The sequence below is a fragment of the Eucyclogobius newberryi genome, unplaced genomic scaffold (genome assembly GCF_026437365.1).
Source record: "Eucyclogobius newberryi isolate DKJ021-1_F unplaced genomic scaffold, fEucNew1.0.hap1 SCAF_20, whole genome shotgun sequence".
In the NCBI taxonomy this organism is placed as follows: Eukaryota; Metazoa; Chordata; class Actinopteri; order Gobiiformes; family Gobiidae; genus Eucyclogobius; species Eucyclogobius newberryi.
In genome coordinates this window covers 13,022,536-13,035,568 of record NW_027315835.1, presented here as the reverse complement: position 1 = coordinate 13,035,568, position 13,033 = coordinate 13,022,536, and the positions used below count along the sequence as shown (strand labels likewise).

Here is a 13,033-nt window from a genome sequence, read left to right as displayed (position 1 = left end):
ATGACTAATTTAATTTCCAGCTGTTCGTTTATGAGATTTTGTGAAATCTCCGTTCATGTATTTGTTTTAACGTTCTGCAAGCACAAGTTTCATTCGAAACTGCTTTTACTTGTATCGTTAAAATCTTTTTAAAAATATGTATAAATAAGACAGTTTATGTAAGAAAAAAGACAAAGACAACAAAGTATACAACAATTCTTTTAATAATTAATCTTTGCGGTCTCTAGGGAAGGGTTTTGAAAGGTATAAAATGGTCATATTAAAATAATTGACCCAGTCTTGTCCCTCTCAGTTGATCCACTGTCTAGTTGCCCTTGACACAATTCATTATATTTTTTCTTAGCATTTGTCCCACTTTCCATGTATATAACTTATTTTATCAACAGGACAATTAAATGTTCAACGCTCCTGTAGTCCTACTCCCAAATGTATAGACATAAACCACACAGGCAAACCTGCCTCTCTACTTATATAGGTCAATCCATGGAGAGGCCAGAGATTGTTCGGCCCTCAGGTTCACAAGCATTTTAACATTTAATGTGGTGCAGGCTAATGATTTGTTTTTGTTGTGTCCTAAAACATTATCTTGGGAGAGGGGTACTGGTTGATACCTGAAACAATGACGATAACATAACAGTGAATATATTTATTATTATAGAAGATAATTAATGTTAAGATTAATATTACAAATGCATTTTTCTACACTACTATTTTCTGGTCCTGCTCGTGTAGTCAGGGGAAAATGGGAAACAGTAACAGGAAGCGCCAAGACTGTGTTTACTCACACAGTGCAGCACAGTTCATAAATTTGAAAAACAAAAAAGCAAAGATGTAGTTATGAAGCTCTGTAGTTATGAGGATCTGGATTTGATTTTTGGGAGAAGCAGAAAGCTGAGGTATAATGCCAACTTAATTATATGGTCCTTACTGTAATGTGTCTATATAATGACCAAGACAAACTGAATCAGGACACACTACGTTTCCTCTGTTCTTTAGCCCTCTTTCACATAAGCATATCTGGTCAGATTTGTCAAAGAGGACTTTCAGTAACCTTAACTAACCAGAACAAAAAACCCTTACATGGATTCAATTGTACATTTTGATGCAAGTTAAACCTGAAAAGGCTTGCTCAAGTGCACAGTTACATATTCATTCAACCACCACAAAAACCTGTCCTCTGCCTCTGCAAACAGAGTTCATTATTGACTACAGTATTAAATAGCCAATATAAAAGAAAAAGACACCAAGGATGCACTAAATCATGTACCTTTAGAATTGCACTGATAACTAGAGGGTATAGTTCAAAGCCACAATGATGAGTCTTGCATTTACCACCAACATTATTTCCAGGCAATCACTGATGTGTCTTTGTGGTTTACTCTGCGAGAGGAAGGAGTTGTTTTGAGAGCATCACAGTGATCCTGACATTTCCCTTGATATCCCCCAGCATTGTCCCAGTACTATCTGGACTCTCCGTCTTTATGAGCACTGAACAGCGCCAGCTCACCCGGAGCACCAAGTCTACGAGGGGGTGTAGAGGACCGACTGGTCACAGATGGAATGAGGGGTGGTGGGGCCCCCATTGACAGGGCTCCTACCAGCCCAGCGGGGGTCTTTGCTAGGATGCCATTAGCCATATGTGGGTTTAGGTGACCGAGCCGTGAGTAAAGGCCTGCGTGGTGGGCTGCAGAGGCTCCTGGAGGAAGGTGATGGGACAAGAAGCCTGGGTTAAGTTGTTCCATGTGGTGGTGGTGGGCAGCAGCAGCATGAGAGGGACCAGAGAGGTGAGACCCTGGGATGTGATGATGCATGCCAAAGTAACGTGCCCTTTCAAAGTCTTCTCTCAGAATCTGTGCGCGCTGCTCCTCATCAATCAGCCCACCTCCAGGAGGTCCGAGCTGATGGTGGCGTTCAAAAGGGTGGGCCATAAGGCTGAATTCATGGCGAATAGCAGAGTTGGAGGGATTAGAGGTAGACGTTGGTGGATGGTGAGCTGCTACTGCAGCCGCCCTCTCTGCCTCCAGGAGGCGCTGGTGCTGGAGCAGACGAGCCAGATGTGGATCTGACCGCAGGGCGAGGTGAGGGTCCGACCGAAGTGCTAAGGCCTCTCTGCGCTGCTGCTGATGCTGCGCTGCCAGCTCCCTCCAGGGGTCCCATGTGAAGCTGTGTGGACCCTGAGCAGATCCATGTGGTGGGCCATGATGGAAACGTTCTGGTCCTGGACCAATCATCAGTCCACCAGGACCTGCACTCCCCAGGTAAGCATCAATGGCCCGAGAGCGGTCCAGCAAAGCGAGGTGTGGATTTGAGTTTGGTGGGGGAAGGGAAACACCTGGAGTGGGTGTTAATGATGATGAAGAAGGGGTGCCAGACCTGTGATGGTGTGGATGGCTGTTTGGACGGTCAAAGGTATGATTTGGTGCTGGAGGTGGTGGGAGGGTGATGGGGATGTGCTCTGGTTCCTCTTTTCTTTCCTCTTTCACTTTAACTGGAGGAACAAGTAGGGAAGATTTGGAGACAGGTGTTGTCCGATCAGACTTCTTGGCCTGAGTCAAAGAGGTGACAGAGGCAGAGGCTAAAGAGGAAGGAGGAGGGTTGCTCTCTCTTTGGGAGTGTGTGGATTCACTGTGGTGGCTGTGCGCTGATGAGCCAAGAGTGCGTGGGTAAAGGTCCAAGGGAGAAGGTGCAGAGGGGTTGGAAGGTGGAGGTGTGGTAAGCACAGATGAGGAAGAAGACCGTGGCCTTTCCCTATCGCCTAATAAAGTGGAAGAACCAACAGGAGGCCCCCTTGAGGACACTGGTGGCAACGGTCTCTTATCTGCATCTCTCTCCCTCTCACGGTCTCTGTCCCGACTTAAACACCGTGTCAGGTCTTCAATGGGTCCACTGCTTGGCCCCAGGGAACTGCTGTGCCCATTTATGTGGGAAACTGGGGTGCTACTGCGGGGCTTGAAGGCAGGGCCAACTGGAGACATTCTCACAGGAGGTCGGCCATACAGCATATTATCTCTACAACACCCAAAATAAAGCAAACATTTTGTCAGTACATAAAACAATGCCAGAGAAACAAACTCCCACAAATATCCGTCTTACCTGTCTTTTTCATCTTTAATATGAGGGATCTCTCTTCTTTCTGCATCTTTCCCTCGATCTCGCTCATCCCTTCTATCAGGGCCTTTAGCCCAGCTGGGCCCAGGAAAACTAGGAGGACCACCATGTAGACGGCTCCAAGGGTCATGATGATTAGAGGACATGCCCCCCACTACATTGGCTGGAGAGTCTTTAGGACCAAATACAGGGCCACCTGCAGAACACATCACAGATTTTTTTTCACTTTTTCATTTTGGTAAGAAGACACTGTCCACTTAAATAACTGATTACAATCTCATGATGTTCTTTACCTGGCTCAGAGGAGATATGGCAACAAAAAAAAATATTAAATGCTACATAATAGTTAACAACATTTTTCTGTCCCCTGTACGTCTATCCATAATAAAAAATATTACTACAATGTTTATATGGCTAATGTATATCACGTCTAATTTCAAATACAGTACAAAAAGAGATATGACACTGACCCAGAGATGGGCTGCCAAGTCCCCCAAAGGCACCAGAGCCCAAGGCCCCCAGTGGGGTAAAGGGTGGTGAGCGACCATACGGATCTAAAACATACAGGCATTCATAAAAAAAATACTGTTCTGCCATTCAGGCAGAAAATATGTGCAAAATTATTTAGAACTTCATAGTTCTACTCAAAGCCTCTATGCATGGATTTAAATTTGTATTTATAACTGGACAGTTATAAACAATTATAACGTGGGGTTGGTGCACTAGGATAATGTTTGTATAAAATGTTTTAACATATACACACACATATTTTTCATTAACATACCTAAGTGAGATGGTGTCAGGAAAGAAGAATGGGGTGCAGGTGGAGAGATGAAAGGTGCATTGGAAGGATTGACACCACCTGCAATAGTTTGTACGTCAATAATTAACACACAAAAGCACATAACTCGATTGCAAGTAAACTGGATTATGCACCTGAAGCAGAAAACAAAGTGGGAGGCCTTGTCAGGTCGTGAGGAGGGGGCAGAGATCCTCCCCCAAGTCCTCCAGCTCCCGGAAGACGGGACAGCAGATCACTCCGGAAGTCCAATTTGTGAGGATCGGCTTGCATTAACTATAAAACGTAAAATCTCCTTTAGTTATGTACTTAACACAAATGGCCACATCAGATTTGACTTTATTGTCCCAGAGGAAAATTTGTCTTGGGCTCGAGACATAAGGTCAGACCTATTCAGTACAGCACTGTTTTGGTTTGAATGAAATTAATACTTGACATTAATAAACTTCTTTGCAAGTCCCGGTGATGGTTGAATATATATTTTTGTGGCATTTTATAGGGTTTGTCGTCCCTGCTGTCTCTGGGCCGAAAACACAACTTGCAACATTTGCAGACATAGACCTAAAGAAAATTATCCTGGGAAACCCTGGCCCTTTCTTCCTTTTGGTAATGTTATTTGGTGGTTATGCTTCCTTATTTTATTAAAAAACGAAAGGGGGAAAAAAAAAAAATTCTCTGAACGCATATTTTCACATTCACTATTGCTAGTTACCTAGTTCTGCTTTAAAACTGTTGGTTTCATGTCTGGCTGCACTATAGTACCATCTGGAGAACACAGTACGTTTGATAGGTCACTGAGGATTCTTTGAGCTAACCGTGTTACAGAACACTCAGCAATTTTAATGCCATTTTCACCTTATTTTTCCCCAACTTATTTTTGTTTTGAAAAGTCAAGCTTCCACACTTAACACATAACGGATAATGCGCTTGACCACTGCCGTTTAAAAAAAATCTACATAATGTTTGCGTTACATTTAACATTTGGACCAGAGGAGCTCAAAGAAAGTCGATGTGAGCATTGTAGTCATGATGAAAACCAAGCAATTGAACAAAAACAAAAAAAGAAAACATCTCACTCATGTTATTTTTAAACTGTTAAGTGACTGGGCAATGCATTCTCACGTATTGTGGGTCAAAAATTATCTCTTTGGTCTTTTGTTATTGAAGATAACCTTTAAAGAAATCATCAACGGATGGTAATTTTTACCATGTGAATTTTGCAGACAACTCCAACGCGTACAAGAAGTAGAGAAAGGGAAAGCTGACACAGCCTTGAGGAATGCCAGTGCTACAGAGTCACTAAAATGTCTATACAAACCTTTACTTTCTTCTGATGGCTTAAAATCATCCAGGCCACATAGACATGCATAGCACACCATTTCCCTGGTTTCTGCAAATCACAGAATAAAGACAGATTCAGCTTTACATTTAAAAATACTTGGATGATTGCCATATCAAATTAAAATAAAAAAAACAAACAAAATAGAATATCTTCTAGTCTACACAGGACTGGGGGTCTCCGGCTGAATATAAGATAGTGTGACCAAAGAAAACTCTGGTAATAAATGAATTAGTCTCTAGCTGGCAGATCTGTAAAAGTGTGCAAGGGCAAAGTTCAAACCAGCAGCGGTGAGACAGTATTAGTAAGATTAGTTCATGAAAGTGTGAAACTGAGTGAATCCAAAATTGACTCAATGTTTCAGGAGCTTAAGAGAACAGCAACAAAATCAGCGTATGCTTACATTACTGATTTTCAACGATGTTCCAAATGGATCAGTAAGCTACAACAGAAAAAATAAATATAAAACCAGCTTATTGATAACCAAGTCTTGTTGGTTTTTGATGACAGATTTGCATCCACTACTGCACTAGGCCCACATTGCAGCACATTTTAGTCTGAGTTGAGATCTCTCCTTATTTGAGATCACAGACTAAAATTACAATTGTAAGCTTACCCTTGGGTCTTTGGGCTGAAGGTGGTGAGGCACAACCCCAAGTCGAGCGGATAGGTCAGGAGCAGTTCCCTGAGGGACAAGAGGCTATCAAAAAGAGCAAAAATAGCATCAACAACTATAACCACCACCAATATAAGGGAATAGAAGGCATTTATATTCATAATGTCCAGAAGATGTTCACATTACTGTTTAATAGAGAGACTGCAGGTAAGGGGTTGTATTTCGTTTTCAAAATGTATACCTTTGGCTGAAATGCTCCTTGTAAGGAGCTGAAAGGCCCAGTTGGAGGAATCACAGGCTGAATACTCGGCACTGAGGGTGGGAATTGTGGGAAAAACTAGAACATTTGAAACAAATAACATTTCAGTCAATTTATAAAACATCCTTGAATCTAGAAACTGCAGTTGTAATACTCACAGGATGTCGGTACAGCTCATTCATTTTGCTATACTTTTCAAACTAAAAGACAGAGCATCAGTTTGTTAATTGTTTCATATATGACAAGATAAGATGACCTTTATTTGTCCCACAATGGGGAAATTCCAGTGATGCAACACAGATTAGGTACAAAAACAGATTAAAAACTGTCAGATAGCAAGTAGACTTTAACGCTGAACTCACCAGTGGTGGTGCAGCAGCTGGTGGATACTGGAAAGGTGTGAAGTGTTGATGTGTGTGCGTATGTTGGTGCTGGTGGTTGTGCTGATGGAACTGGAAGGCCAGAGGCTGTATGCTGGGTTGGTTTTGAGACTGCCTGCTTGAAGACCCTGGTGTGGAACTGGAGGCCGGAGTGGAGCGGCCTGCTGTGGCATTCTCTGACCCTGGGACACTACGTCGGCCTTCCCGCTCTTTAAATATATAACAAAAAGAGTCTGGTTTAGTCTAATTACGGAAGATTGTATGAAATATTACAATGTCAATAATATACCTGTGGCAGACGTATGTGATGGCCCTTGTAGCAGAGGAGGTGGAGGTGGGAGACCAGGGGACGAGGTGTAAAGTGCTCCACTGGCTCGTGAAGGAGGTCTGAGAGGCAGCGAAGAGCTTGTGCCTCTAATGTACGACAGGGATACACTCGTGGATGGCGTGGGTGGACGCATGGAGGAAGATGCAATGGATGTAGCGGATGATGTTGGTTTGACAGGAGTACTACTTCTAGAACGAGAGAATTGAACAAGGTAATTAAAAACCTTTTTTTTTTTAATTATTATTATTATTATTTTACAATCCAAGTCATTAACCCACCTGTTAATGCCATAAATGGGTTGTGACCGACCAGGCAACGTGAGAAAGGGCTTGGGCTTTGAGAGTGGAGAGTTGGCGTTGTGGCGGCTACTGCTACCGTTGATGGCATTAGTTCGGGGGACTGAGGAGTGGGAAGGCAGGCAAGCAGAAGAGGTAGAAGTAGAAACTGGTTCAGGGAAATTTTGTTCCCGACTTTTCTCTTGACTTCGCTCCAGACCAGACACTCGTGGGGTCACCATCAACCGTGAGACACTCCCACAGCGCACCGGCATTGGAGGGCCGTTTTTACCAATGGATGAGCCCATGCTTGCCACTGGTGGCTCAACAACTGAAAAAGAAATTCCATCAGCATCCTGGTTTACATTTGTCAATATAAAAAGCAATAAATGCTACAAAAATGACATGTGTGTACATACCTTTCCTAGTACTAACTGTAAAGACTGGGTCAATTTCATTATCAGAGGCCTAGAAGAAGTTATAAAATAATAAGATATTTTGGCAGACAAGAGTTAAAATGTACCATCAAAAATGGTAATACATACCTTGCCACCAGAATCACTCTCCGTGTCACACTGAGAAAGGAAAAATGTACATTATTTTCAAGGATCAAAATCTGTATAGTACCAGCAAAATACTTGTGTTGGCAATGCAAAAAAAATATTTATTGTGTATATTGAATAAAATAATGAAATACACTACTTACAATGTAGCCCGTTTCCAAAGGCATTCCCTACAAAAATAATTTAAAAAAAACATAAAAATTGTGTACATTCAGTTTACAGTGCATAATTAACACATTGGGTTGCATTAAGACAGCAATACAAATGCACGTAAAAATTTTATATATATATATATATATATATATATATATATATATATATATACATATACACACACACACACACACATATACATATATACATTTAAAAAGTCGTAGAACAGTTGTGACATTCTTGTATTACCCACCTGCTCATCCAGCTTTCTTCTTTTATTTCGACTAAAACTATGAGGGCCGCCTGCCTCTGGATCTGACAGTGGGCCTCCTCCATTTTGCTCTGGACCTCGTTTCCCCTTGTTCCTCCTTCCCGGCATATCAGAGCGTTGATTGGGCTTCAGGGAACAGTCCATCTTAAAAATAACAATTTAACAATCAACTATAAGTCTTGGCATGGTAGGAAAAATACACATGATTTGCGTCCTGGTATATAGCATACATTTTGGGTTCTGTTGTTAAAACAATTCAAAACTTTTGAACAGCTCATCTAAATCGTGACAGAATTAGATCATGAATAATTTAGGCTCTTCAGAAGCCATTAGAGGAAGTCTTTAGAAAAGAACCATCATGAGTTGAATGGATTTTCTCGCTTCAGCCTAAATGTCACGATTGATTATTTAAATATATATCCTTTAAGTAGTGCATGTTGATAAGTTTAACAGTGTAAAAAATAAAAGGGATAAAAATGTGCTGGGTGCATGTCTGCCACATTTTTATTAAAAAAAAAAAACAAAGAGAAGATGAAACTATTTATTAGTTGCAACATAGACTATTTAAATGTTATGCTTGTGGTTGGAACACTCAGAACCATTGTACCTCCAGTGCCTCCAGGCTGACGAAGCTGGCAATCGCAAAGCCATCAATGATGTCTTCCTCACAGGACACGGACTCACGCTTCCTCCTGCGCGGGGGCCTGTGTCTGCCGAAACCCGGTCTGCCCTCTCTGCCTCCAGGGCCCCGGACTCCGTTGGTGCCACAGGCCTCCTGATCGGACCCCGAGGACAGAGATGTGGCCCGCTGCCCATTCAAGTCCACTCTCCGCCGCCGCCGCTCTCGGTCCCGCTGAGACCGCGACCGACGGCTCTGTCTAAACCCGGTGCTGCGGCTGGGACCCTCCATTACCGAGCTCCGAGCCGTGACACCAAAGGCACTTGAACCAAGATCCGGTCCGGCGAAGATCAAAAACAACACACGGGCCTTTAACAAGAGCCCTGTAAAATGGCGTTAATGAAAACAGTGACTTTTATTCTCCGTATGTCGAACACAGTCTGTTGGCATCCGAGCCTTTCTTTCGGCGGAATTTTAAAGTCATTTCAATAAGTCTGTTTAGAAAGATAGTGCCATAAAGAAATGCTGAAAATCCACGGCATGCACAAGTGTCAGAACACCACTGGCTGTGTGCTACAGGGGGCTAATATTAGCCTGCGAAAACAAATGAGTTATACGCATGTAAACAAAAAGACAAGACCACACTAATGTCAAAACAAAGCGAATCCTGGTCCCTGCCACTTGAATAAGATACTATACCGTCACTATTGAGTCCTTACTTCACGAGGGCGTTATACTGCCCTAATTATAACACTCACTGTCACATTTATTTCCGTGACCAAGATGTTAGCTGTTTAGCAAGGCCAATAACCTGGATAGGCGAAAGCAGCAGCCCGGTGACAGGATCTGATCATAGGCTACAAAGTCCTCATGAACACCTCAAATAACTTTGGAGGAATACGCTTCCCTTTACAAGGTTCTGATCCTATACTTTGGCTCAGATTTTCCACTTTTGGACAACAAGTACGCAGCTAACTGAACACAAACAAAATATTGCTAGCTATACGCCTAAGAATAATACAATATTCTTAAAACACATCTGAGTTCTTAGAGATTTCGGCAGTTCATCAAACTATATAACCTAAATTCAACATTTGGAGGGCAACACCTTCCACTCACTTAATATTAAAGGTCGATGATACAAGTTAAATTACATCAAAAGAAAGACGTAATGTTAGCACAGAGGCTGTTAGCTTTAGCCGTTCCAGCTGTTAGCCACAAACCGCTTCGTTCAGACGAAAGTGCAGAAAATGTGAAGTCTCTCACAACTAAACACCATCTGAGCAAGAAGATTTTGATTCCTGCGCCCAACTCTTCTTCCACTTTAGCTCCATAATAAGTAAATAAGATCAAGGCCCTGTAGGCAAAGCCTCGGTGTGGATTTCCATTATCGGGGTGTGGGCCGAGCCCCTTTGGGCTGAGCCGCTCCTTCTGCAGCCGACACTGTAATCCAATGTTCAGGACAAGTTCAAGCAAACGCCGGCGTCCCAGTGCAACCGATCAACTCAACTCAATCCAGGATGTAAATAAAGAAGAAGGGAAATACAACCAGTCCGACGCTGGCTATTCACAAGTTTCCACTGAATAGTAAATTTCTGGTGAAAATAATGAGACACAACCCTTGTCAGTCGTGCAATGCATTGTGTGCACCGCTCTTCTTCCCCTTCATGGAGAGGCTTCATGATGATACACTTTGGGCATACTGCCACCATGAGGGAAAGCACGAGATACACGCTTTTTAAAACAAAAAGGTAAATGCATTAGCACATTCTAGAGTTGTTAACATTATAATAAATAATTAAATACCCTTGGTAAAATCTGAAATTACCACTTATAGGACAGGCTTCAAGCAGAAGACATCCTACACTGAACAATACAAATTGGCAGTGCAAATGTATTTTTGGACTAGTTTCAGTCATGAACACACATTTTGACAGGGTTATAAAATTGTATATAAATTATCCTGACATGAATGGTGGGGATTAAATAATAGGTTACAAATATCCTTGGTTGTTTCAAACCAAACATACATTTCATTGGCAAAATGTAAAGATAAAAAGCGAGCATTTTCTGCACCATATTTTATTCCGCGTTCTTCCTTTTGTTCTCCATCCAAAATAAGATAACTTTATAATCACATGCGACACTGTTGTTTCATATAAACAGGGCCAGAATGTAATCTTGTGTAAATTAGTATTGTTATCTTTATACATATAATAAATGTTCAATACTTGAAAACTTAAAAGTGCTAGAACCAAGAATGCTCAAGGATAATTTGATACACATATCAAACTGGTTTATTAAATTGTGTTCATGTCTCTTAATCTGAAATAAGAAGGAAACAGACCCCAAAACGCACTCGTTTGGATAGATATTTTTGTTATTGTATTTTTAAAACATGGATGATTTTTAGAGCCTTTTTTAAAGACACTATAGTCACAATACCAGCAGAGATTATAAAGGTGAGCCTAGACAAAACACAAAAGAAGAAAGTATCCCAAGCATAAACTATAACTAGGTTGTTTCATTACTTATCCAATTATTTCATGTGTTCCAGCTTAAGGATTCCTTCCTGTTGTGAAAGATTGGACAGTGAGAAAATGAAGGACATTTGTCAAAGCAATAACACACTTCAAATCCAAATATTATATATTTTGAATGGAGAAAGGTCCTCAAAACATTTTATTTTCAGGAACAAATCATACTCATGGATACATAGTTTTAAAGTAATGACAGCACACTTTTATTTATCATGTTACAATCACATTGGTTTGTTTGAACATCTTGAAAACAATAAAGAGTGAAGCAGAATACCAGTTGCTACTGACACATTTAGAGACTCTATCCCTGGAGACAGTGATCTTCCTGCTGGAATGGTCAGAAGGGTCTGACAGTAAGTTTGTAACTCCTGGGAAAGACCTCCACCCTCTCCCCCAATCAACAACAATGTGGGTTTAGACATAGTAAAATCTAAACATTTGGTTACACAGGATTGTCTTGATTCAGCTCCAACAGTCCCCACCACATCCCAGCCTTGTGCTTTTTTCAAATGCAGCAATTCACCAAGATTTTTACATCCATACACCTCCATCACCTCCATCACACCTGAGCTGGCTTTGCTCACCACTGGGGACAATGGACAGCTTTGAGAAATGCTGCTGACTACTCTGTCTACACCAAGAAAATAGGCTGACCGCAAAATGGCCCCTAGGTTCATTGGGTCTTGGACACTCTCTAGAACCAGCCATAGTGGCATGTTTTTATCTTTCCTGGCGAGTAGCAAACTTTCGCCCTGCTTTTCCTTTGTGACATAAGTAAGAGGGCTTGCTTGAAGACAGACTCCTTGATGCACACGTCCTGGTGCCATCTTGTCAATGTCCTTTTTACTGACATGATGAATTGGCAGGCCATGTCTGTGAGCGTCTTCACAAACTTTCAAAACAGAAGCTCTCAGAGAGGTGTCCCCTTCCTTCACATAAAGTCTCAAAATCTTTCTTCTTCCTTGTGTTATAGCCAATAAGCAAGGAGATATCCCAAAGACAAATTCATAGTGGTCTGATAGCGAAACTACGCTTGTTTTGTGCTCGATAGTCACACCTTTCTTTGAAGTGCGTCTGTCATCATCCAAAGACAGTTTTTTGAGTTCAGACGAGACTCTTTCATCAAGATCAAGAACAGTTTTTGGCAAAGATTTGGTTGACTCTGTCCTTAGTCTTTTCATGGCAGGATTCTTCTTTGAAAAAAGAGCATTGTTGGTATGATAAGAAGCAAACCTACTGACAGACAGTGACGGGCGAACACACCTCCTCCAAGAGACCCACATGTTGTATTACGATTGTACTTATGGAATTATACAGAGTAAGCTCACAAATCATCGCCGAGTCCTGCAACCAAGAAGTCATTTCACTCACATGGGCGGGAAGTTAGCGAGGTTAACACCAGGAACAGCGTAAAGCATATTCTTCACAATAAAACATTTATGCCTGGCTGATATTGTCTTTTTCGATATTGTCTATAATGAATAGATAACAAAGCCTAAAATATAATACCAACAGTGACAAAGAAATATCAATAGCAAAGCAAATTGTAGATTCTGTGCAATGGCAAGAAGCTATTGCGAGTTACTTTTTTAAAAATGAACATAACCGAAACCGGGAACCGAAACAAAAATTGACAGACTATACAAAAAAACATATAGTACAGTGGCCAAAGACAATAAGAATAAAGATGGAAAAAAAAATCCGATTTCAAATGTTTGAATACATTTTTTGTTCCAGACAGTATTTGAGAAGCTGGTGTATTTTTTACCAATCGATTAACAAT

The 13,033-nt window shown here is 41.4% G+C and overlaps 2 protein-coding genes across 6 annotated transcripts; both read right to left on the bottom strand.

Moving 5' to 3' along the window:
- Positions 1-185: 185 nt before the first annotated feature.
- fbrs (fibrosin) lies at positions 186-10,371 on the bottom strand. Of its 5 annotated transcripts, none has more exons than XM_072456326.1 (18): positions 8,699-10,371; positions 8,074-8,235; positions 7,811-7,837; positions 7,650-7,679; positions 7,524-7,572; positions 7,108-7,435; positions 6,791-7,017; positions 6,484-6,710; positions 6,280-6,321; positions 6,104-6,199; positions 5,863-5,946; positions 5,650-5,688; positions 5,226-5,297; positions 4,045-4,183; positions 3,893-3,970; positions 3,579-3,662; positions 3,094-3,304; positions 186-3,009 (listed from the first exon to the last, which is right to left on the bottom strand). In XM_072456326.1, exons 1-18 carry the CDS (start codon positions 8,999-9,001, stop codon positions 1,461-1,463), a joined length of 3,747 nt encoding a protein of 1,248 aa, XP_072312427.1. In that variant the 5' UTR covers positions 9,002-10,371; the 3' UTR covers positions 186-1,460. The 5 variants fall into 5 exon arrangements, with proteins under 5 accessions (XP_072312427.1, XP_072312428.1, XP_072312432.1 ...); XM_072456327.1 differs by having other exon boundaries at positions 5,863-5,931; XM_072456331.1 differs by lacking the exon at positions 3,579-3,662.
- Positions 10,372-11,437: 1,066 nt separating this feature from the next.
- mrm1 (mitochondrial rRNA methyltransferase 1 homolog (S. cerevisiae)) lies at positions 11,438-12,666 on the bottom strand. The gene has a single exon (XM_072456643.1). It carries the CDS (start codon positions 12,531-12,533, stop codon positions 11,472-11,474), a length of 1,062 nt encoding a protein of 353 aa, XP_072312744.1. The 5' UTR covers positions 12,534-12,666; the 3' UTR covers positions 11,438-11,471.
- Between the last annotated feature and the right edge of the window lie 367 nt (positions 12,667-13,033).

Excerpts from the sequence above, each read along its gene's own strand:
- fbrs (XM_072456326.1), bottom strand. The coding sequence starts at position 9,001 with ATGGAGGGTCCCAGCCGCAGCACCGGGTTTAGACAGAGCCGTCGGTCG. Across the intron at positions 5,947-6,103 it reads AAGGAGCATTTCAGCCAAAG|CCTCTTGTCCCTCAGGGAAC; the intron begins GTATACATTTTG and ends TCTTTTTGATAG. Across the intron at positions 3,971-4,044 it reads CACTTTGTTTTCTGCTTCAG|GTGGTGTCAATCCTTCCAAT; the intron begins GTGCATAATCCA and ends AAACTATTGCAG.
- mrm1 (XM_072456643.1), bottom strand. The coding sequence starts at position 12,533 with ATGTGGGTCTCTTGGAGGAGGTGTGTTCGCCCGTCACTGTCTGTCAGT.